Here is a 25,009-nt window from a genome sequence, read left to right as displayed (position 1 = left end):
AAGGGAATCGAACAAAAGGATGGGACTTTTCAGAAGCATACGTTGTGAGAGTGCCAACGACCACATTGGTCTAGGACCCCTTTGCCCAACTCGATGGACTATGCGAGCTTCTAGAGTCATGAGAATAATGAAAAGTTTGAAGAACTTCTAGAGTTTTTTGAAACATTTTCTGCAGAGGACATAACAGAGGCAGGTTACTAATGTGCAGTACATTGAGTCAATGTTACAGTTCAAGACATTTCTCTTTACATCTTTATTGTCATGCAATGAACCCAGTAGATGATGTCAATGAAAAAAATTCAATGCCTTCATTTAAGTGTTGCTGATCTGGAAAAAATATATGAGGGCTTGATTAGTATACTGAATGGAAAGTGTGATAATTTTGAACACTTTTGGGGATTGTGTTTAAAAGAAAAACCTTCACAAGTTGATGATCCTTCACTTCCTCGGAATTGAAGTATACCGAAGAAGCTTGAAAACAACAAAGCCAACTCACTGCACTTTCAAAACTCCAAAGGAATACTACAAACTTATTTACACTGAAGTTTGTGAATTGGTGCAATCTTGCATTACTGAGCGGTTTGCTTCAACTGGACTCACACAGGTCATTGCAGTTGAACAAGAGTGCTTGCTTTTAGTAAGCAGAGATGAAACAAATTTGGAAAAATCAACTGAGTTTTTCAAAAACGATCTCGACACTGAGAGACTGCTCTTACACTTGAATATGTTAGCCGATATTGCTAATAAAAAACAACTGGTCTTAAAAAACATGCGAGATGTAAGAGAGTACATTACACAAGAGCCTGTAGTTGGAAAAATGTTATGTGAAGTGCATTAAGCTTCTCCAAGTAGTCCCAATCACGACAGCAACAGCAGAATGGTCATTTAGCATCCTTAGACGTCTGAAGTCATATCTCTGATCAAAAATGGAACAGAAGAAATTGAACAACTTGGCTGTTCCTCATACCCACTGAGATGTTTTTGATGAATTGGATATCCGAGCAGACATCAACAACTTCATATTCAGTAATCCAGTAAGACAGTCAACATTTACACCTTTCTAAAGACACTTTAGCCCTAATAATGGCATTTAGAGCAATATTAAAAATATTTATAAAACAGAGAATTAAATTACATACATAATGTTAAATTTCCAGTTTTGAAATATTAGTACTAGTTCAGTACTGTATTAGTTATTTTTAAATAATTAAATATTTTTAGGGTCTAAGACCCAATTAAATCCCCCATTTACATACTTTTTGACTGAATGTATTAGGCATACCGTATTAACTTTGTTAACTGTATTAAAGCACTAACTTTGAGATATTGTTTTTATTTAATGAACCCTGAGCCGTATTTAAAGTAAGCTTAAATTAGCTATTTCACTTATTAATCATAGTGCTATTACTGTGCAACAGCAATATTTTATGTTTTGTTCTTTTAATGACAGTTTAGGATTTCTTTAAATATAATTTCAGTCTTTCAGAGCTATATATTCACTGTTCTGTAATAGTGTATAAGCATGATTATTGCTGTAAATTAAATTATCTTTTTATGAAATACTGTGCATGTTTATGTTGTGTTTCTTTTTTCAAAGCCAAAAAATTGTCAGGCATGTCGAGTGCCCAGGAGTATTGAGAGCCCAGTTTTCGAGGTTCTAACGTTGATCATATTACTCTAAAATGCTTAAAAAACTTTAAAACTCACTATTTTTCATCTAAAATGTAGAAAATTTCCCAGGGAAAGACTCCCAGTATGCCCTCCCCCCCCCCCCCCCCCCCCCCAATATTTTTTATAAGTCGGCAACCCTGCTTAAGGCAACATTCCAGACAAACATTTTCAGAAAATACTTCCCACCACTTAAATTTATGAAACTTCCTGGCAGATAATAACTGTATGCTAGACCAGGATTAAAAATCTGGAACAGTGCCTTTCTGGGGCAATACCTCATGATCCATCCTCACAGCTTCACTTCTTTATAAATTTCACCCAAGTTCTCCCGAATACCTAATGGGACTAGCACTACTTGAAGATAGGATATCTCAGTGAAATGGCTTAGCCAAAGGTCAAGGGATTATTTTCCAGAATGAATATTTTACTCTGAAGTGGAACGTGTACTGTTCTGCAATTTCCTTGCACACTGAAATGAGAGCGGGACTGCCACTTGAACATGGAACGTCATCTTTTGTGGGAAATGCTTTTATTGACTTAACTGTCTAGGCATGACTCATGATCTGCCCTCATGTCTTCTTCAGTATATCTCTCTTACTTGTCTGAAGGCAAGGTTTTAGGTTGGAATCATTATCCAACATGCAGTTTTAATTTGCCTCAAAGTTTCAAAACAGCACATTCCACTGCACAGCAGATGATTCTTTGTGGAAACTACAATCTATATTCAATGTTAATATGATTCCTTTTTTTCAGGAAATATTTGCTTGCTATAGTCAGTGAATAAACAGTGAAAATGTCCACCTTAACCTTGCTCTGACTTGTTTACACAGAGTTCATTGAGCGAAAAACATGGTTCAAATGGCTGTGAGCACTATGGGACTAAACATCTGAGGTTATCAGTCCCCTAGACTTAGAACTACATAAAGCTAAGGACATCACACACACCCATGCTTGAGGCAGGATTCGAACCTGCAACCGTAGCAGCTGCATAGTTCCGGACTGAAGCGCCTAGAACTGCTCGGACACCGTGGCCGGCTCATTGAGCGAGTCAGTGCCAGAAGGCATCAGTGCAGCGTGTAGCTTTTGTGCTGTATCTCGGTCATGCTACTTCCAGTGTCAAACAGTTATTGTGCAAAAAGTACATAATGATGAAATGTTGTCTTTTGTGACCAATGGACTTTCTGCCATGGTAACTCCAATTCCCGTCAGATCACTGAAGTTACGCGCTGTTGTAGCACTTGAGCGCTGCTGGCAAGTGAGGTGCACTCAGCGCATATGAGGCAAACTGAGGAGATATTTGACTGAGAAGCAGTGGCTCCAGTCTCGTAAAATGACATAAGGCTGGGAGAGTGGTGGGCTGACCATCACATTCAGAGAGTTGACATTCAACTACATATTTACACTTTACTATGAAACAGGGAGCATTTTACACATTGCACCAATGTTTTCCTCTATCACTGTTCACTCAGTCATTCTTAAACACCACGAACTAAAAAGAATAGTCTATTTTCCTGTCTTATGCTGTTGTATCATGACTGCAGATACAATACGTATGTACCGTGTTGTAGTTGACATCATGTTCCTGCAATCTCTCCTTGTTAGTCTATGGAATCTGTCAATCACATTGAGGTGTGGAAGAGGTCACTGATGAAAGAAAATGAGAACAATTTTTGGACATCAGGAAGTTGAAAGTGAGCCAGGAATGGAATTTGCACAAAGGTCACTTTAGGACTTAAATGCTAGTACATTTATAATGGCTACAACAAAATCACTGGGAAATTTTACAGCACAGTGTTGTAAAAAAAGCAAAAAGCTTTATAAGAAAATGACAAAGGCCATAAAATAGATAACTACTTTCTTCTTGCATTTGTTACTTATTCAAATTATGTTTCTTCTACATATAAGTTAAAGACACAATTAGTGAATGAAAATTTTATTTATACCACCTGAATGGTATATGTAAGAATGTCATTCACTAATTGAGTCTTTTCCTTATATGTAGAAAAAGCATAATATGAAAAATATCTCACAATATGAATTTGAACTGATCATCATCGTGCATACTTTAAAAGCTTATAATGATACGTACCACATATTCATTACTATAAAATATCTACTATATACACTGAAGTGCCAAAGAAACTGATACAGGTATGTGTATTCAAATACAGAGGTATGTAAACAGGCAGAGTATGGCACTGTGCCAGAATGAGATTTTCACTCTGCAGCGGAGTGTGCGCTAATATGAAACTTCCTGGCAGATTAAAACTGTGTGCAGGACTGAGACTCGAACTCGGGACCTTTGCCTTTCACGGGCAACTGCTCTACCAACTGAGCTACCCCAAGCGCAGAACCAGCACTCCTGAAAGAAAGGAAGCACTTGCTCACGAAAGGCAAAGGTCCTGAGTTCGAGTCTCGGTCCTGTGCACAGTTTTAATCTGCCAGGAAGTTTCTTATGGCACTGTGGTCGGTAATGCCTATATATGTAAGACAACAAATCTGGCGCAGTTGTTAGATCAGTTACTGCTGCTACAATGGCAAGTTATCAAGATTTAAGTGAGTTTGAACGTGGTGTGATAGTCTGCTCGTGAGCGATGGGACACAGCATTTCTGAGGTAGCAATGAGGTGGGGATTTTCCTGTGCAACCATTTCATGAGTGCACCGTGAATATCAGGAATCTGGTAAAACATCAAATCTCTGACATCGTTGCTGCAAGAATGGGACCAATGACGACTGAAGAGAATCGTTCAATGTGACAAAAAAGCAACCCTTCCACAAACTGCTGTAGATTTCAATGCTTGGTCATCAACAACTGTCACCATCCGAACCATTCAACTACGTCATTGATATGGGCTTTTGGATCTGAAGGCACTCTCGTGGCACCCTACACAGCAAGCCATGATGGCTGCATGACACACAGCTTTACACCTCGCCCAGACCTGTCAACACCAACTTTGGACTGTTCGTGACTGGAGACATGTTGCTTGGTCAAATGAGTCTCATTTCAAATTGCATCAAGCGGATGGATGTTACTGGTATGGAGACAACCTCACGAATCCATGTACTCTGCATGTCAGCAGGGGACTGTTCGAGCTGGCAGAGGCTCTCTAATGGTGTATAACATGTGCAGTTGGAGTGATCCGAGATCCCCGATACGTTTAGATATGACTGACAGATGATACATATGTAAGCATCCTACCTGATGACCTGCATCCATTCATGTCCACTGTGCAATCTGATGGACTTGGGCAATTCCAGCAGGACAATATGACACCCAATATGACCAGAATTGATACAGAGTGGCTCCAGGAACACTCTTCTCAGTTTAAACACTTCCAATGGCCACCGATCTCCCCAGACATGAACATTATTGAGCATATCTGGGATGCCTTGCAACATACTGTTCAGAAGAGATCTCCAACCCTCATACTATTATGGATTTATGGACAGCCCTGCAGGATACATGGTGTCAGTTTCCTACAGCACTACTTCAGACATTAGTTGAGTCCATGCCATGTCATGCTGCAACACTTCTGTGTGCTTGCAAGATCTCTACATGATATTAGACTGGTATACTAGTTTCTTTGGCTCTTTAGTGCATAGACATGATGTGGCATGGACTCGACTAATGTTCTGAAGTAGTGCTGGAGGAAACAGACACCATGAATCCTGCAGGGCTCCGTATGAGTACGAGGGGTGAAGATCTCTTCTGAAAAGCACATTGCAAGGCATCCCAAATATGCTCAATAATGTTTATATCTGGGAGTTTTGTGGGCAGTGGAAGTGTTTAAACTCAGAAGAATGTTCCTGGATCCACTCTGTAGTAATTATGGACGTGAGGGCCGTCACATTGTCCTGCTGGAATTGTCCAAGTTTGTCAGAATGCACAATGGACATGAATGGATGCAGGTGATTGGACAGGATGCTTACGTAGGTGTCACCTGTCAGAGTTGAATCTAGACATATCAGGGGTCCCATATCACTCCAACTGCACACACTCCACACCATACCAGAACCTCCATCAACTTGAACAGTCCCTTGCTGACAGGCAGGGTCCAGGATGTTGTCTCCATACCCATGCACGTCCATCTGCTCGATACAATTTGAAATGAGACTTGTTGTACTGTCCCTTAGGAGATTTTTATGAACAGTGCATGTACAATGAATATAAAAATAGTGAATAACATACAACAGACAAGACTTAAAAGGCATTTGTGAAGAACTATATTAGTAATATTTATGAAAACCTGTAATGTAAATACTCTGATGCGTAAAGGACTTCATCGCTGATAATTGATATTGTAGTGAAAAATATATTGAAATCAAATATTGGTATCTTTGTGCAATTATATATATGATGAACACAACATACCTTCTTCACTTTTTCTTTTGTTCATTAGAAATTGTGGGCAGTGCTTAACGCTATCAGATGTTAGTATTATTTTCTCTCCTAGACAGTGTTAAGGTGTGTGTGTAAAGTATTGCTTAACATATATGTGTAAAAAAAATAGCTCGTGTTATTATTTCAATGTAATACAAGCACCTCATCTCAATGTTTCATTTGCAGAGAAATATTAATTAGTATTTTTCGGCTGCTACGACACCCAAAAGCCATTATATTGCTGACAGGCAACAATTGGCCTCCATTACAAGATTCACATATTAAGTTATTTTGCAGATTTGATTTATAGCAGTGGCTACAAAATCATTTTAAATCATTATTTACTTTGAGTTTGAGGATCTCAGTAATTCGTATTTACAAGAACTCAGATATTTTCAGCGATATCAGTTAAGGCAGATCAGTGAACTCTGGCCTGGACTTCATTTCATGAAATTATTAACTTGTAGAGAGCCTGGTGCTCATCTAAAATAAAATCAAGCATTTATTTGGCCTCCTACGAAGTATTCAACTTATATTGGCCTTGCCTACATAATGTTAAAGTCTCATCTTGCGTAGTTTAAAGTAAGGAGCCAATATATTGTCTGACCAGCCAACATGTTCACAGTCATCAACAGTCCAATGTTGGTGTTGACAGGCCCAGACGAGGCATAAACCTTTGTGTCATGCAGTGATCGAGGATACATGAGTGCGCCTTCGGCTCTGAAATCTCACATCGATGTTGTTTTGTTGAATGGTTCGCACGTTGATACTGGCTGATGACTCAGCATTGATATCTGCTGTAATTTGTAGAAGGGTTGCACTTGTGTCATCTTGAATGATTCAACTTACTCTAGCTATTGTCCGATGTGAGAATGCGTCTCTACCCGGACTCGAATCATTCGCCGACCGAGATGTCATCGCTTATAAAACGTGGCATTGTGGAATAGATGCTAAGTCCCAGTCTAGACCTAGTTATGTATATACGAATATGCCTTTTACATTGTATATTTGCTCTTGTCGTAAAGTTAGTTGTTGTTGTGGTCTTCAGTCCTGAGACTGGTTTGATGTAGCTCTCCATGCTACTCTATCCTGTGCAAGCTGCTTCATCTCCCAGTACTTACCGCAACCTACATCCTTCTGAATCTGCTTAGTGTATTCATCTCTTGGTCTCCCTCTATGAATTTTACCCTCCACGCTGCCCTCCAATGCTAAATTTGTGATCCCTTGATGCCTCAAAACATGTCCTACCAACCGGTCCCTTCTTTTTGTCAAGTTGTGCCACAAACTCCTCTTCTCCCCAATTTTATTCAATACCTCCCCATTAGTTACGTGATCTACCCATCTAATCTTCAGCATTCTTCTGTAGCACCACATTTCGAAAGCTTCTGTTCTCCTCTTGTCCAAACTTTTTATTGTCCACTTTTCAGTTACATACATGGCTACACTCCATACAAATACTTTCTGAAACGACTTACTGACACTTAAATCTATACTCGATGTTAACAAATTTCTCTTCTTCAGAAACGATTTACTTGCCATTGCCAGTCTACATTTTATATCCTCTCTACTTCGACCATCATCAGTTATTTTGCTGCCCAAATAGCAAAACTCCTTTACTACTTTAAGTGTTTCGTTTCCTAATCTAATTGCCTCAGCATCACCCGATTTAATTTGACTACATTCCATTATCCTTATTTTGCTTTTGTTGATGTTCATCTTATATCCTCCTTTCAAGACACTGTCCATTCTGTTCAACTGCTCTTCCAAGTCCTTTGCTGTCTCTGACAGAATTACAATATCATCGGCGAACCTCAAAGTTTTTATTTCTTCTCCATGAATTTTAATAACTACTCCGAATTTTTCTTTTGTTTCCTTTGCTGCTTGCTCAATATACAGATTGAAGAACATCAGGGAGAGGTTACAACCCTGTCTCACTCCCTTCTCAACCTCTGCTTCCCTTTCATGTCCCTCGACTCTTATAACTGCCATCTGGTTTCTGTACAAATCGTAAAGTTAGTAATGATGAAAAAATACATGTATGGATGAAAGGACTTGGTGTACTTGCTGAAAATGTAACTCTAACTGGTGTAATTGGTCCTGTTCATTTTATTCCGGCTGCAGTGATGTTGCAGATTTGATGTTTTACCAGATTCCTGATACTCACAATACACTCATGAAAAGGTCATATGGGGAAATCCCCACTTTATCGCTACTTCGGAGATGCTTTGTCGCATTGCTTGTGAGCTGACTATAATACTATGTTGAAACTCAATTAAGTCTTAATAACCTGTCTTTGTAGCAGCAGTGACCAATTTAACAACTGCGCCAGAACTTGTTGTTTTATATAGGTATTGCCACCATCGTATTCTGCCTGTTTACATATCTTTGTAATTGAATATGATGGAAAATCTAGGATGAAATGTAACAATATATGAGAAGGAAAGTTGCTACTCATCATATAGCGGAGATGCTGAGTTGCAGATATGCACAACAAAAGCACTCTCACAATTAAAGCTTTCGACCATTAAGGCCCTCATCAACAATAGACAAACATGCATGCATGCGCGCGCGCTCCCACCCACCCACCACACACACACACACACACACACACACACACACACACACACACACACACACAAATGCAATTCACACATACAACTGCAGTCTTAGGATACAGAAACCACAGTTGCCTGAGACTGCAGTCGTGCGTATGTGTGTGCGTGTGTGGTGAAACGAAATTCGGGCACTCGAGCTTTGCAGTGTGGCTGCTCACATGCCAGTGATAAAAAAGTTTCTCACACAATTTTGTCCAGTAAGTACATCTAGCAGAAAAAGGACGTTAAACAGTGGCAATCTGGAAACCCTCTAATCACATATATGGTAACTACCTCTGTCAGCACATATTAGTTGTGCTGCATAGTTGGGACGGTGGATAGAGTTTTGGGTTAGTATGCAGGAGGTGGAGTGTTCGGTCATGGGCTGGGGCGCACATTTTTCATTTCCTAATTTCTTTCTCTTATTTCATACTATAATGAACAACATTTCTTAGGCCACATGTATCCTAAATTTGCAACATTTTGTAATGCTAAACATATCATCTAAATGGTTAGACAAATAAGAAATAGACAGTTGAAACAAGTGACTTGTCATCAGACAAAATAACTACAAAAAGAATATAAATTTCAAGATGTTAAAGATGATAGCACAGTACAATAACACAACATCTACTTGTGATTTATACTAAATTTAATAGGAGTGCTCAGATGTTGCACATTAGCAACTAGTGACAACAATAATGTCTATATTAATGACTGTATGACCTTCACAAAAGAATACGTAGTCCTCAGAACAACAGATGCTCAAAGCAACCTCCCTGCACGTCCAAACATTGCACACAACTTGCCGACTTGTACGGCTCGGGACCCTTTGTAGCAAAGTTGCATCCACAGTAACAAGAGCAGCCTGAACACATGCTACCCTATTCTTCCACATTCATCGGCTGAGTAGAGTACACGTGCTCCTTCAGGTGTCCCCACAGGAAGAAATCCAGGGGATTTAGGTCAGTTGAACCTGGTAGCCAAACAAAATTCCAGAATGTGGAGGTGCACCATCATGATGGAACCATATCCTCTGTCAAACATGTAGTGGAAAATCTTTCAGCGCATCGACCACATAGTTTGAGAGGAATGCACAGTATCTTCACGCAGTCAACAGTCAGGCAACATGTAGGGGCCTAAACACCTGTCACCCAATATTCTGGCCCAGACGTTGATGTCAAACCGAACTTTTTATCCATGGTTGTGGATGAAGTGCGGCTTATCTCACACCAATGGTGAGCATTGTGCATACTGAAGACACCCTCATGAGTGAATGCTGCTTCATCTGAACACATTATGGTGTTCATGAAGTCATTGTTGGTGTCCTGTAGTTGGAACCATTCAGAGATTGCAATCCGCTGATGGCAATCTGCAGGACGCAAGTGATGCGTGAAAGCAGTCCCTGTTTGGTGGACAGCGCATACAGTAGACATGCGCTGCCAGTCCTGCGCACTGTTCCACCTAATGTCCATTATTCTCTGACTGATATTTTTCTGCATGATTCATTCCGACACCACTAATTGTGAAATGTTCAGTTTCGAATTACACCGTTTCCCTTCATGGTAACAAATGGGATGTTTCCACGATCCCATCCATAGAAAATAATAATAAAAAGCAAGTTGCTGGTCCTACTGGTAACATAAGGCCCTAACAAAATGTAATGGACCTGAATGAAGCAAGAATAATAGTTGGTACTAATGGAGAAGGGTACAAAGAAACAGGTTTTGCAGGTAGTAGATGAAGTGGTGCAAATAAATTCATACCCACAACGTGGGAGGGGCTTCTTTCAAATTTGATCAATCTTCCATTTCAACAATTGAAGTATGTAAGTACAAATGTTTTCAAGAGGACCCACCACAATCACTGTTGACAAAAAAGATACCATATACTGTACCACTTGGACTACAATTACCAAATAAAAAACATATGCCTCTACCCAGGATCGAACCATCGACCTCCTGAATGCTAACCCAAAACTCTATCCACTGCACCAAATGTACAGCACAACTAATATGTTCTGACAGAGGTAGTTACCATACATGTGATTACAGTGTTTCCAGATTGCCACCCTTTAACATCCTTTTTTTGCCAGATGTACTCGCCAGACAAAATTTTGTGACAGACACTGGCATGTGAGGAATCACGCTCAGTGTGAAGCCCGAGTCTGTGAATTTCACTTCTCTCTCTCTCTCTCTCTCTCTCTCTCTCTCTCTCTCTCTCTCTCTCTCTCTCATATATGACTGGTGTATTACAAAATATCATAATACTCCAATGCTATACAGGAGGTGTGCTGAACAACTTAAAGAAGAGTGTATAATTAGTAAAGTTAAGCCATAACCTTCATCTTTTCAACATCATCTTTCTGTTCAATGGGAACATAAAAACTTGCTTCCTTGCTTTTCTTTCCTTTTATCTTCTTTCCTTTGTTTTCTGCTTCCATTTCATCAGTGCCATCCCTCTCAATTGTGTCAGGGTCTCTTTCCGGAAAGCAGAATTTCAGCATAGTGTTGAAAAACTTTTTTGTCAAACCTAGTAAAACAATATTGTTGAATGCATTTTATAAACTTTCTAATTAGGTTATAAAATAAATTTCAGTAAACATGATGATACTGACATAAAAATATGTTTGACTTACCTATTGTTATTGGAACAACGTTAATCTCAAAGTGTTCTTTAACTGATATACCTCCAACAGGTGCTTTCTCGCGGCAAAAAACTCTGATGGCTCTCTGGAAAGAGACATTATATCACTGTACAACAGTTTTTCTAGAATGCCACAGAATGAGTGCACATACAAATATCTATGATGAAGGAAGAAAGAAAGTGATTGAGGAGTATAAAAGTCCCCTGCCAGGTGGGACTACTGCTGTAATCAATCCCATCAACGCTCAGTTCGAGTCAGAGGACTCTGCGTGAAGGTGGAAGTGTGCAGCAGCTTGTTGACAGTTACCCTTTCTCACCTGCCATCGGCATGGAGTTTTCTATGGTTGAGGAACAGCGCATCAACATCAAGTTTCTTGCAAAGCTAGGCAAGAATGGCCGTGAGATTTTTGAGTGTTTGAAATAGGTTTTCGGAGACAATTTTCTGAAGGAACCAACCGTGAACAAGTGGTTAAAATGGTTCCAGGATGGCCGAGAAGTGAACGATGACCCTCGCCCAGGACGCCCGACCTCATTGAGTTCTGATGCAAATGTTGAATGAATTCGGGCTTGTGCTCTTAAAGACCGTAGATTGACAGTCAAAATGATTGCTGACGAGCTGTCAATCCCCAAAATAATCGTTCACGAAATCCTGACACAAAAACTTGAAATGAAGAAATTGTGTGCAAAAATCATACCGAAGCTCTTGAAAACAGAAAACGAAGAGGATTGAGTGCTGTGAGGATTGGTTGGAAGCAGAGGAACGAGGGGACTTTCTCAACCGAGTCATCACTGGAGACGAGTCCTTGTTTTACAAATTCGATGTGAAGCTCAAATCTCAAAGCAAGGAATGGAAACTAGCAGGAGAACCGAGAACAAAAAAGTCGCGAATATCAAGGTCCAATGTGAAGACAATGTTGATTGTTATCTTTGATTCTAGAGGCATTGTTCACAAGGAATATGTCCGTCCTGGCCAGAGAGTGAACAGAAAATTTTACATTGAAGTTCTGGCATGTCTCAGACCTCATGTGACCCGAGTACGACCGGAGTTCGCAAAAGGGGGCAGGTGGATCATTCATCGTGACAATGCGCCCGTTCACACGTCACTCGTTGTGCGCGAGTTTTTGGCCTGAAGCTCAATCACCGTGACAGACCACCTGCCTTATTCACCCGATTTAGCCTCGTGTGACTTCTTCATGTTCCCGAAATGCAAAATGGTGCTACGGGAGCGGCACTTGGGAAATGTGGAAGCCATCAAGTCGGAAACAACACAGCAACTGAACAACATCACAACAGAAGACTTTCGGCAATGTTATCAACAGTGGAAACAGCGTTGGGAGAAGTGTATCGTTCTCAGGGCGAGTACTTTGAAGGAGACCATAACTTTTATACGTATTTTCTGGACAAACCTCGTACATCAAGAGGAGTCAATAAAGGCGCATAATGAAGAAGGAACAGCAGTGGGGGTGCAAGAGTAATGAATAGACATGATCAGTTTAACAGAATGTGTGTTAATCTTATGTTCTGAGTGCTTGCCAAAAGGACATTTCAACTTCCAGTTTTTTGTTATCCAAGAAGACTGCTGAGAATACTGCTGTTCGAAGATATTGATTAATTTTAATTTATTTGAAACTACTATTAAAGAATGGAAAATCCAGGATGGAATGGAACAATATTATGAGAAGGAAAGCTGGTACTCACCATATAGCGGAGATGCTGAGTCACAGATAGGCACAACAAAGACTCTCACAATTAAAGCTTTTGGCCATTAAGTCCTTGTCAACAATACACACTCACACACACACACACACACACACACACACACACACACACAAACACAAACACAAACACACACACAGATATATACTCAAACAAGCAATCTCATCTCATGCACACATGACCACTATCTCCAGCCACTCCAGCCAGATTGCATCTACATAGAGTCAAGCAGAAACTGCAATCTGGAATGGGACAGGAAAGGAGGAAGGTAAAGGTGACGGGGAGAGGAGTCAGTGCTGCCTGGCAGGACGTGCAGGGCTAGGCGGTGGGAGAGACAGGGCCGCCAGGTGCTGTGTCAGGAGGCTGTGAGGGAGGGGAGAGGTGAGGTGTTGGGGTAGTGGTAATGGAGAGGAGCAAAGAAGGGGAAAACACTGGTGGGTGCATTGGCAGAGTGTGTTGCACAATGAGGGTGAGGGGACATGAACTGAGAGGAAGTCTTATGACAAAAAGGGTGAAAACTGTTGGGTGGAGGGGTATGGGGACAGCAAGTTACTGGGATGATTTCAGGAGCAAGAATGTGTTGTAAGGATAACTCCCATCTGCACAGTTCAGAAAAGCTGTTAATGGAAGGGAGGATCCAGTTGATCCGAGTTGTGAAGCAGCCACTGAAATCAATTATGTTATGCTCAGCTGTATGTTGTGCCACATGATAGTCCACTTTGTTCTTAGCCACAGTTTAGTGGTGGCTGTCTATCCTGGTGGATAGCTGGTGAGTAGTCATACCAATATAAAAGGCTGTGCAATGATTACAGCAGAGCTGGTATATGATATGGCCACACCCACATATAGCCAGGCCTCTGATGGGGTAGGACGTGCCTGTGAGAAGACTAGATTATGAAGTGCTAGGTGGTTGGATTGGGCAGGTCTCTCAGCTGGGTCTGCCACAGCAATGTGATACTTGTGGCACTGGCACAAGGATGGACTTTGATGTTGTGGAGGTTTGGTGGTGGTGGTGGTGGTGGGGGGGGGGGGGGGGGGGATGGAAGACCACTTTAGGAGGGGTGGGAAGCATCTTGAGTAGGATGTACCTCATTTCACGGCATAGCAGTAGGTAATCAAAACCCTGGTGAAGGGTGTGGTTCAGTTGTTCCAGTCCAGGATGGTAATGGGCGACAAATGGGGTAATTCTTTGTGGCTGGTTTTTAGGGGTGGTCGGAGGATGGGGCAGGGAATCTGATTGCTAACTAGATATGGGGATAGTGCCTCTCTGCGAAGGTCTCTGAGATCTTCAGCAAACTGGGCAATGGAATTTCATGACTGCAGATATGCCATCCCTAGGTGGCCAGTCTGTATGGGAAGTATTTTTTGATTTATAAGTGATGGCAGCTGTAGGAATGCACATACTGTTGGTGGTTAGTGGGTTTAAAGTAAGGTGTGGGTGAAGCCATCAGAGAGGAGAAAGTCAACAGCCAGGAAGTTGATATGCTGTGTTGAGGAGGACCAGGTGAAGTGGTTGGGAAAGAAGGTGATCAGGTAGTGAAGGAAAAAGTACAGGGTGTCTTGGCCCTGAGTCCAGATCGTGAAGATGTCATCAATGATTCTGAACCAAACCAAGAGTTTGGGATTTTGTGAGACTAGGAAAGTTTTCTCTAGATGGTCCATCTACAGTTTGGCATAGGAGTGTGCCATGTGGTTGCCCATGGCTGTGCTGCTGATTTGTTGGTATACATTCCCTTCAAAGAGTGAGTACTTTTGTGTTAGGATTGCATTTATAAGGTGTATGAGGTAGTGGGTTTGCAGTCTGAAGAATGTTGGGAAAGGTAGTGTTCAATAGCAGCAAGACTATGGGTGTGGTGAATGTTAGTGTCAACAGTCACAAGTAGGGATCCAGGAGATTAAGAAGTGTGGATGGTGTAAAGTCAATGAATGAAGTGGTTGGCACCCTTGGTGTGAAAGGCTAGGTACTGGACAATTAGTTGTAGATATTGGTCAATGAAGGCCAAAATTTTTTCAGTGCGAGCACAATAACCAGCTGCAATGAGATGTCCAGGATTGATGGTTTGTGAATTTTAGGTAATGTATAATGACAGTGTGTGGTACATCATATAGATGAGGAGTCATTCCTGGCATTTTATTTTCACATAGCTTACCTTTCTATCCACTGGCATATTGCTCTGTATTTCAGTGGGTGACAATACTTCCTTGTACACTTGATTTGGTAGCAGATTAGTCATCCGAATATAGCCAAGTTCCAACAGGTGCTCACCAGAATTATCACTCTTGGAATTTTTTGTGTACCTAAAAAGTGATCACATACTGATTAGTAAATAAATATATTCTGATAGAAACAGAATGTTATGAATGAATGTGGAGAAACATACAACTAATTAAATTTCACATTCCCTGATGCTTACTGGAATCATACTAACAAGCTCCATGTTCTATTCGTTGATGTACTTGGATAAAATGCCATGCACTAAATAATTATAATCTGAATTATGAAGTTTCAATAAACACCTCACATTATTTCCTTTTCTACAATTCAAAGCATATTCTTTAATACTCTCTCACAGCCATCTTCATACAGGGTGTCCAGCAAAGGAGCCTCCAATTTCAAAATTAAATATCTTGAAAACTAAGATTGATAGATGAGTACAACACAAGGCGCATTTACTGTGAAAGCTGTACGAATTTTATACAGAAGTTCCACATAAGTTTCAAAGTAGTTCTAAAAGCTACTCTGGGCAGCTCATACAATATCTGCATGCATAATTAAACTCATTCTCTGCAAGCAGTCTTTGTAATCACATCACCACCTTTCTGAAATGCCCACCACTCACAGTATGTGGTGTAAATGGACATTAAAATTTTCCATCACACTCTGCAGTGTCTCAATGTAAATGGAGTCAAATGCCATACAGATTGCAGTTTCAAGCTCATCCAGCATGGTATGATGGATCCAGTAAACATTATCTTTCACCATGCCCCTCAAAAAGTAGTCACAAGGAGTCAGACTGGGTGAATGTGGAGGGCAAGTCCATCCCTCCTCTAGCGAGTTTGCAATAATCCAATGCAAAGAAACTGGAACACTTGTTTGGTGCAATGTGTCTGGTCCAATCTTGTATGAACACTCAGTGGCTGGTCGATCCTCCAACACTAGCTGTGTAGTGACAAACTACTCCAAATTGCCATGCAACATTCACTAGTGATTGTTTCTCACAGAAAAACAGGAAATAATCCCTCTGCTGCATTCCACAGCCCGAACAGTAGCTTCGGACTGCTGCCTTCAGTATGCTAATCTCATTTCTTGTTTCAAAGGTGGAACTCATCATTCTGAGCTGTGGCTCATTATTTACAGGCATTGCATACTGCAATACAGCACCACCTGTTAGCAGATTTTTGAACTATTTTGAAACTTCTATATAAATTATTACCAATTTCACAATACATATACTGTTTGTTACACTCATCTATTGATTTTAGTCTTCAAGAGATTTAATTTTGAAATTGGGGACTCCTTTGCTGGACAGCCAATACTTTACTACATGACAGATCCACAAGCAAACACTGTATTTGCACTTTAAATGATCCAATGGGCAGGATTAGCAGCAATTTGTGACTATTTGCTGATGATGCTGTGGTGTAATAATAATAATAATAATAATAATAATAATTATTATTATTATTATTATTCAACATCGAATAATCAAATACAATCCCTAGAAATAATACAGTTTCAGGACATCATACAGATTATTCTTCTGAATACGTCAGTTTACACGAAGGTGTCATCGTTAAGTGACTCTAGGATGCTACAAGATGCCTTGGACAGAATTTTTATTTGGTGTGGTGAATTGCAGCTTGCTCTAAATCTAGAAAAAATGTTTTGTTAGTGCAGATGAATAAAAAAAACAATCCAGTAATGTCTGAATACACCATCAGTAGAATGCTGCTCGATAAATCATGTAGTTTAAATATTGAGGCATAATACTGCAAAGCCATATTAAATGGAACAAGCACACAAGGAGGAGAGTAGGGAAGGCAAATCCTCAACTTCACTTTAGTGACAGAATTTTGGGAGAGTGCAGCTGATATATAAAGGAAATAACTTAAAGAACACTAGTGCAACCCATTCTTGATTACTGCTTGAGTCTGTAGGATCCCCACCAGGAAGACATTGAAGCAATTAAGAAGCAGACTGCTAGATTTGTTACTGGTAGATTTGATGAGCATGCAAGAATTATGGAAATTCTTCATAAACTCAAATGGGAATCCCTGGAGGGAAGATGACGATCTTTTCACAAATCACTGTTGAGATAGTTCAAACAACTGGCGTTTGAGGCTGCCTGCAGAATGATTCTAGTGCTGCTAACATTCATTTCATGTAGCAACCACAAAGACAAGGGAAATTAAGGCTCATATGGCACAGACAGCTGTTTTCCCATTGCTCCATTTGTGAATGAAACAGGAAAAGAAATGGCTAATAGTGGTGAAAGGTACTTTCCACCGTCCACCATACTGTGGCATGCAGAGTGTTAATGCAGATGTACACAAAGATGAAAAACTAGCATCTATCGGATGTGCCACCCTCCCACCATACATCCAAAGTATCTATGAAAAATTATAAATTGTAATGTTAATTTACTACAGAAATGCATGTCACATCACCAGTCTTCACTTATACAAATTCCATAGCCCTGACAAACAAGGAAATTTTGGTGTTTTTTTTAGTTTCTATCAAAATGGATAAATTAGCTCAAAATCAATAGAGAGATGATGTTCATATTACACAACCTCACAAAGACTACATTGCACCAGCTATAGACTTTAGCAGAGACCTCTGTAACCATATAACTGCCATTACCACATCATTCAAATTAGGTTTTTGTAGCCCTCTCACATCATCCTGTTCGAATTATATGTTTCCCACAGACCCATATATGAAAAACCCTACTTCAGTATGTTCCCTGATAAAAAATTCTTTTCCAGAGGCGAAAACATTAGCTACATAGTAGCTAATATGGAACCACTGTGCAACTTTCAATACTGGCAAGACAACCACAAAGCTTGGTCAGTTTATGTCGTCATATGTCATAGTGTCAGAGACTGTATTGATATCTGTGATGCTAGTGACACTTGTTGCAATGTAAATAATTTGGGAAATTTCCCCATAGTCTCTCAAAGTCAATTGCTTGCTTCCATGTACCACTGAGATTGAAGTATCTGTCACAGTTAAAGTTAATGTTATACTTTCTGATTTTTATGGCTTCTTTGATGACAGAGTCCCAGTAGGGTAATTTGTGGGACAAGATTTTTGTATCACCAAACATATGTTTATATTTATTCACAAGACTGTTCTCAGCAAATACTAATATTTAATGTGCCACTGATGTTCTGCACGGTCTTTGGGAACTGTACAGATAAATGGCTGATATAATTCCTTTTGCACTGACAAGAGGCAGTGCAAATGCCAGGGACCCTGAGACCAAACTGTCACTAGCTGGGCAGAACATCTTAACTATCTTTTTTGGGTAATCAGAAAATAGATCTTATGCTTTGTCTGCCTAGGAAAGGAAGGAATGCAATACAAAGATGTAGTGATTATTGAACATCTTTGTGTTGTGCTCCTGTTTCTCTGATAGAACTACCTTAGTACCTTGATTCTACAACCATACATTTTGAACACATATTTCAGACTTTTTATACAAAACAAAGTGGTTTATGATATGAAAAGCTGTAGTTCTGGGATGATGGTAGAATCTCCATGCACAGAAATAAGTCAGTGTGCATTGGCTTGTGGCCTACAGAGATACTGGGTTGCCCATTTCGTTCATGTTCTATTACAAACATCTAAAAATAAAATTTTCATTTGGCCTCTATCGCAACAGTGTTCTGGATGTTAGGATGCATGCTATTCATATGCTCAAGAAACTACTGATGCACTTTTAAACTTTGTGGCAAGATAAATGGATTATGATGTTAGTGCTGCCACTGCTACTACTGATGACAATGTGGGATTTACAGCACTCAATGGCATAGTAGTTACGAGTCCTTTCTGAATATGAATATATGAGTTTGTGCAACAAGTGTCTTACGTGATAAAAATATTACTGTGATGGTATATTGTGGAACTATTTTTAGCAGATTGCTTGAGAATGTGTTACAACATCAGAGTTTCGGAGGGCTGAAGGACTACACTTCTGAGCCATATCTGTGGGAGAGTTTTCATCTCCCCCCCCTCCCCCCTTTTCCCCACCACTGCTAACCCCACCAATGCCAAAACAACATCTGACTCAACACAATACCAGGGTGGAAACTGTATGGGCAAGTGCAGAACACACAAAAAAATGCTTAAAAATATTCTAATTACTTTTAAAAATCTTGTTAAAACAAAGAATAAAGGCATGTGTGATTATGCTTATGTACTGACACATGCCTAAGTTAAATACACAAAAAATTACTTCATGAAATAAAGATAGTCTGGATAAAAGGCACTAAAAAACATTTCCTTAGATACAGATAGCTGGATGATCAACAATATGAGAAACAGGAAGGAGCCAGTTGTTCACAAATTTAAAAGTGCTCCATGATTACTTTTGAGGTGGGGTGAGGGCTGATTACCCACAATATTTGAAAATCCACACTACAATCATCCAATGACCATTTAAAATAGAGGTTGTGTCTCCAGTCAAACCACTTAATGATGTCTTATAACCATACATGCAACATTCAGTTAAAATAGCGCACACTGTTACAATGATGGAATATGCACTGTATCCTGGAGGCACATCACGACAAAGGAGTTAGTCGTAGGTAAAGCGGTAAAGTCCAATAGAGAGGAGAACTAGGATTATTTCATTCTGTCTGATTGGATAGTTGTAAGTTTATTTTCACTTTTATACAGTTACTCTTTTCCCCACACTCCCATGACCGTCTTCAGAGACATAGTTGACGACGGGGGGACTGCATTCTCATCATAAGCCTGTTTGGCTTTTGTTTCTGCATCTTTTATCACTGTGAATTATGGCATGTTCTGATACTCAACAAAATGACACATCTTTACCCCACTTTTGTAGAGTCATTGGGATGCTTCTGCAGAGTAAAAGGGGCAGCTTGGATAATCTTGACAAGTTTCACTGATTGGTACCATCTCTGGACACAATGCAGTGTGGGAGTCAGAGCAGATGAAGAAAGTCTTTGTGCACAAACATCTCATCTGCTTGAGAGCTGCCATCACGTGCATATAACTCAGCACTGCAACACTCATTGTTTTGGTAGATGAATTCTTAGGACATTATCCCAGAAAACAACAGAACAGCCAACTGAGTCCCCTTTCCTGAAGCAATCAGTGCAGACCACCAAGTACAGTTTTGTCTATGAAGGAAAGTTTCCTATATAGCCACCTACAAGAGTCACATTATTTAGTGTACAATGCTGTCTACTCAATCCACATGGGAATTAGCTGATGAGTTTCTTTCTCAGTAATACTCTTATCAAATGGTCATTTACTAGCAGTCACAAGCATTTCCTATGCAGCTAATGACAACTACACATTGGTAACTACTTATGAAGGTACTATTCAGCTATTATTATGCCGGAAGAGTCAGTTTTATCTGATGGTTTTTGAATTTACAGTAGACATGACATTTTATGATATAGCAGTTTTCATTTTGTATGCTAATCTTGACAAAAAAAATCATTTGTGAAAGATAATGTCCTTTAAGGGCTGGTCTTCTTTTTCAGCACACCTGTCGACCCTCTACACATAATTTCTCAACCTGAAATAGAACCATAGTATGTGGCTTATTGATGTAAACTTTGTTCTCGAGGGAGCTGCACAAGAGAAAGTCATGTGGACTAAGATCAGCAGAGCAGCACGGCCAGCCACCTCCTCTGTCGGATATCACTTTCCCCGGAAACAACTTCCTTACTTTAGCCATATATACATTCAAAATGAGTGCTGTCACACCATTTTGCTGAAATCAAACATTTTGATGATTTATGCATGGGCGATGAATTTATGGAACAAGAAATTCATGCAACATGGCCAAATAATGCCCAGAGTTTACAGTGATGGTTCTCCTGTTCTCTTTGGAGAAATAAGGTCCTATGACACCAAATTTCCCTAGTATGGTTCACACCATAACTATATCACAATGCAGTGGGCACTGGTGCAGTTGGTGAGGGTTGTTTGGGAATCTCTAAAGACAGTTTTGTTCATTAACAAATGGTAATGTGTTAATGTGGAAATGATTTATGCTGGTAAAATATTAGTTCAAATTTTGGAGGGAGGGAGGGAGGGAGGGAGAGAGGGAGGGAGGGAGGGAGGGGAGGGGAGGGGAGGGGAGGGGAGGGGAGGGATGGGGAGGGAGGGGAGGGAGGGAGGGAGGGGAGGGAGGGGAGGGAGGGGAGGGAGGGGAGGGAGGGGAGGGAGGGAGGGGAGGGGAGGGGAGGGGAGGGGAGGGAGGGAGGGAGGGAGGGGAGGGGAGGGGAGGGGAGGGGAGGGAGGGAGGGAGGGAGGGAGGGAGGGAGGGAGGGAGGGGAGGGAGGGAGGGAGGGGAGGGAGAGTTTTTGGAGTAAAGCATTCATCTCAAGGTAAGTAAGTACCTTGCCTGGAGGTAAATAGATGCTACACTTGCACTGTTATCCGTGGTATGAAGGAACATCCACTCACCAACACCTGTATGAACCAACGTTCAGAGTCCTCCAAATGCTTTCTTGGGGCCAGTACAGTCCTGAGAAAATGCTTGGTAACCTCAAAGGTTTGGAGAATGATCATCAGTAAAATGTGTTCCTTGGAGAGTAACGCACATTGCAGCTCACAGGTAAATTAGTTATTTTAGTTCTGGCAAGTTACAGTAATGTGCATTGCAGTTGCATTGGGTCATATGTTGAGTATGCTTCAGTTAGATGTTAAGAGCCAGAATGATATATCATGTCCCATGATCACCAACTGTTACTGTTTGAGTTGAACCACAACAACATATATTGTTTTGGAGTTCAACAGCATGGGGGCCATCTGGTACCTACAAGGTCACTAAGGTAGAGATTTCTTCCTTTTCTCTTTCACAGCTTCTAGCAGATAAGAGCTTTGTGAGGGCTTATCCACTGTGGGTGCAGGAGCAGAAGAAGAGTGGGCAGCCAGCCCTGGAATCTACAGTCCACAATTGATTCAGCCACAGGCCAGTGTCAGGTTTTATATATGGATTTTCAATATTTCCCACTTTTTCAATTACAAACTAGGAACTGAGTTGTTTAGTTTTGTTTTCCACCTGTGATGCAGCCAAGGAGGCAAGTTCCTATCATCATAACAATCTGCACTGAACGGCTGTCTGTCTGAAGGGCCTGCTGGAGCTTTGTGGCCACCGTTGATAACTTCAGTTGTTTTGTGATCCAAATACCTGTCATGATGCTGCCTACTCTGAACTAGTTTTCTCCTCATGGATGCCACCCACGTAGGGCAAAGGCCAACTGGCATAATGACCAGTGCTTAGAGTCCTGGTGCGCACAAATGAACAGGCACCTACACATTGGTATGTGTGGTGAGGAAGCAGGTTGTGCAGCAGTTGTGTGATCCCTGCACTGTTAGGGGACTATGACCATGCAGGTACCTCACAACCACCACATGGTCTGGCTACCTGGGAGCCCTTGTTCAGCACGCATGTACTAACAAAGGAGTTATGGGTCCCTATGGGTAGTCTAGATATAGTTTCTGTGGCCATGTATAGTTAAAAAGATCATAGAGGATTTTCATTTATTTTTTACACACCTCACAAAACATACTATACATATGTACAATCATACATCAAAGAAAGAAAATATCAACTGAAGACATCACAAAATTATTTAAAAAAACGTCATCACAGCTGCAGATCCATTAACTATACAAAGTAGACATGCAACAGCATCTGGTCCTGGAGCTGTCTTCTTAGTAGCAGACAAGATGTTTTCCAGTTCCACTATAGAGAAGTGACTGTTATATTCCTCTTGGTTACATCTTCTGCATATTCTTTCTAGTCTAAGAACATGATACATTCGTTGCCATCATATGATATATTATGGAAACAATTAGATAACGCCTGTGCTGTCAGTTGGAGAAGTTAAAACAATCCTGTCCATTATGGCAGAAGCAGATGTCGACCTGTGTTTACCATAGAACTTCCTGATTGACTCCCATCCTCTTGTGCCTGGTGTGGAATGATTAATGGAATTCAGAAATTACTGCCATGGCCTTTTTCTGCCCTTGGTAATTGTTCATTGTGGTTTTGCCATAAAAATCCAAAAAGCTGCTAGGTCCCCTTTTTATGGCTGGCCTCATACATATGCAGTGCCGCTCGTCTGTTCCTGATTATTTTGAGGTATTTGTTGTTTCATCAGAGGATAGGTTTTCTCTTACAGTGCCCTTAGGCCTTTGGTAAGGATGTCTCACTTGCATGGTGGTTCACACTTTTAATGCTACACCCAATCCAGTTTGGACTGATGAGCATCCGCTTTGCAGGCCTCTTTATGGTTTTTCTGCTGTACCCATATTGGGAAGTGGTTGACTGTGTGAAAATCAGTGTCCATCTTCCACTCTGCAATACCTATGCTCGCAAGCAAACATATGCTGCTCCTACGCAAACGGGATGCTTATAATGTAAGAGGAGTCTGTAACAAATGGTTTCAGCTGTATCTCTCAAACAGAGGGTAGCTGGTAGCAATAACAAGACTTGATGGAAGAACAAGCTATTCAGATATAATACTACTTGCATCGATAGTTCCTCACAGGTCAACCTTATGCCCCCTCCTCTTTCTCTTCCCTATTAATGACCTCCCATCAACAATTCCTGTACTATTTACTGATGACACAAACCTCCTATCTTGGAACATTTCTTCATAGCAGATGAGAGCTGACTTATCTTACAGCTACGTAAAGCTCGTATACTGGCTCTATGAAAACATCATCTTACTTAATACGAAAAGAAAACAACTGTGATGTGCTGATCAGCAACGATACATACAGCACATATAGAATCATTAGTCACAGACAAGAAAGTTATTGAACAGGTCAACGAGACTAAATTCTTCGGGCTCTAGAAAGACAACACACTACTGTGGGATACCCACAGAGAAAAACTACTGTATATACTGAGTAGCCTCTGCTATACCTTTAGAGTTCCCAATCAAAGGTGTGACTTGACTGCCATTGAAACTGTGTACTGTATGCTAGTTAACTCAGTCATCCATATGCCATCCTTTCTGCGGGTCAATGCATAAGAAAATATTTGTTATGCAAGAAAACACACATTATTGCTTCTGTTTCATTTGTAAATAAGAATCTCCATCTCCTTAAAACAAGTAATGAAATTACAATGTTCAAGATCATCACACCTGTGGTGATGGTTATATTCATCTAACAAATCAGAGACTAAGTAAAAGCCATAACAGTGTGAGGCACATAGGCCACACACACTATAATAATTTACCTTGCTCAGTCAAAAATAATAAAAACTCTTTCAGGAGGAATGTTATCAACATAATGCTCCGGAATTTTTTTTTTATTCTGTTGCTGAATTTGTGGAGATGAACTTATGTCACCTGTGACTTAAATTCTGTCAAAAATGTACTAATCATGAATGTGAATGTTTGCTAATAATAATTCTTATGTTGAATTTGTATTTTTAAAAAAGAGATTGCTGCTTAAAAGCTATTGTAATGTAAATGTATGTATATTCTGTCCTTTAAAGTGTGTGTATATTTAGAGATCTATTAACAAAAAGGTTTATGCTCCTTCAGCTATATATTGCTGTAACTTGTATCCAATATAATGAACACAATTTTGTAGATAAACAAATAAATAAAGTGTCCACTTAAGTGACAAGCTGCGTGGGGCACCAGAGGCAGCTAAGGGCAAAATTTATATACAGGGGTATCTTATGACTAGTGAAAACTAACATAGGTGAAAGTTTACAATAATATAAGCAAAAACATTCCAGTAAACAAAGGTCTACAAATGAGCCA

The 25,009-nt window shown here is 40.3% G+C and overlaps 1 protein-coding gene across 1 annotated transcript in view; it reads right to left on the bottom strand.

Moving 5' to 3' along the window:
• The window catches only part of LOC126336877 (protein KIAA0100), a 316,670-nt gene that overhangs the window by 14,919 nt on the left and 276,742 nt on the right, over positions 1–25,009 (bottom strand). The window contains exons 34-36 of the mRNA XM_050000988.1: positions 15,160–15,307; positions 11,286–11,379; positions 10,989–11,179 (exon numbers count right to left, since the gene is read on the bottom strand). Of these exons, the coding sequence (XP_049856945.1) occupies positions 10,989–11,179; positions 11,286–11,379; positions 15,160–15,307 (433 nt within the window). The remainder of the gene's footprint in view (positions 1–10,988; positions 11,180–11,285; positions 11,380–15,159; positions 15,308–25,009) is intronic.

The sequence above is a fragment of the Schistocerca gregaria genome, chromosome 1, assembly GCF_023897955.1.
Source record: "Schistocerca gregaria isolate iqSchGreg1 chromosome 1, iqSchGreg1.2, whole genome shotgun sequence".
In the NCBI taxonomy this organism is placed as follows: Eukaryota; Metazoa; Arthropoda; class Insecta; order Orthoptera; family Acrididae; genus Schistocerca; species Schistocerca gregaria.
This window is presented reverse-complemented; position numbering and strand designations above follow the sequence as displayed.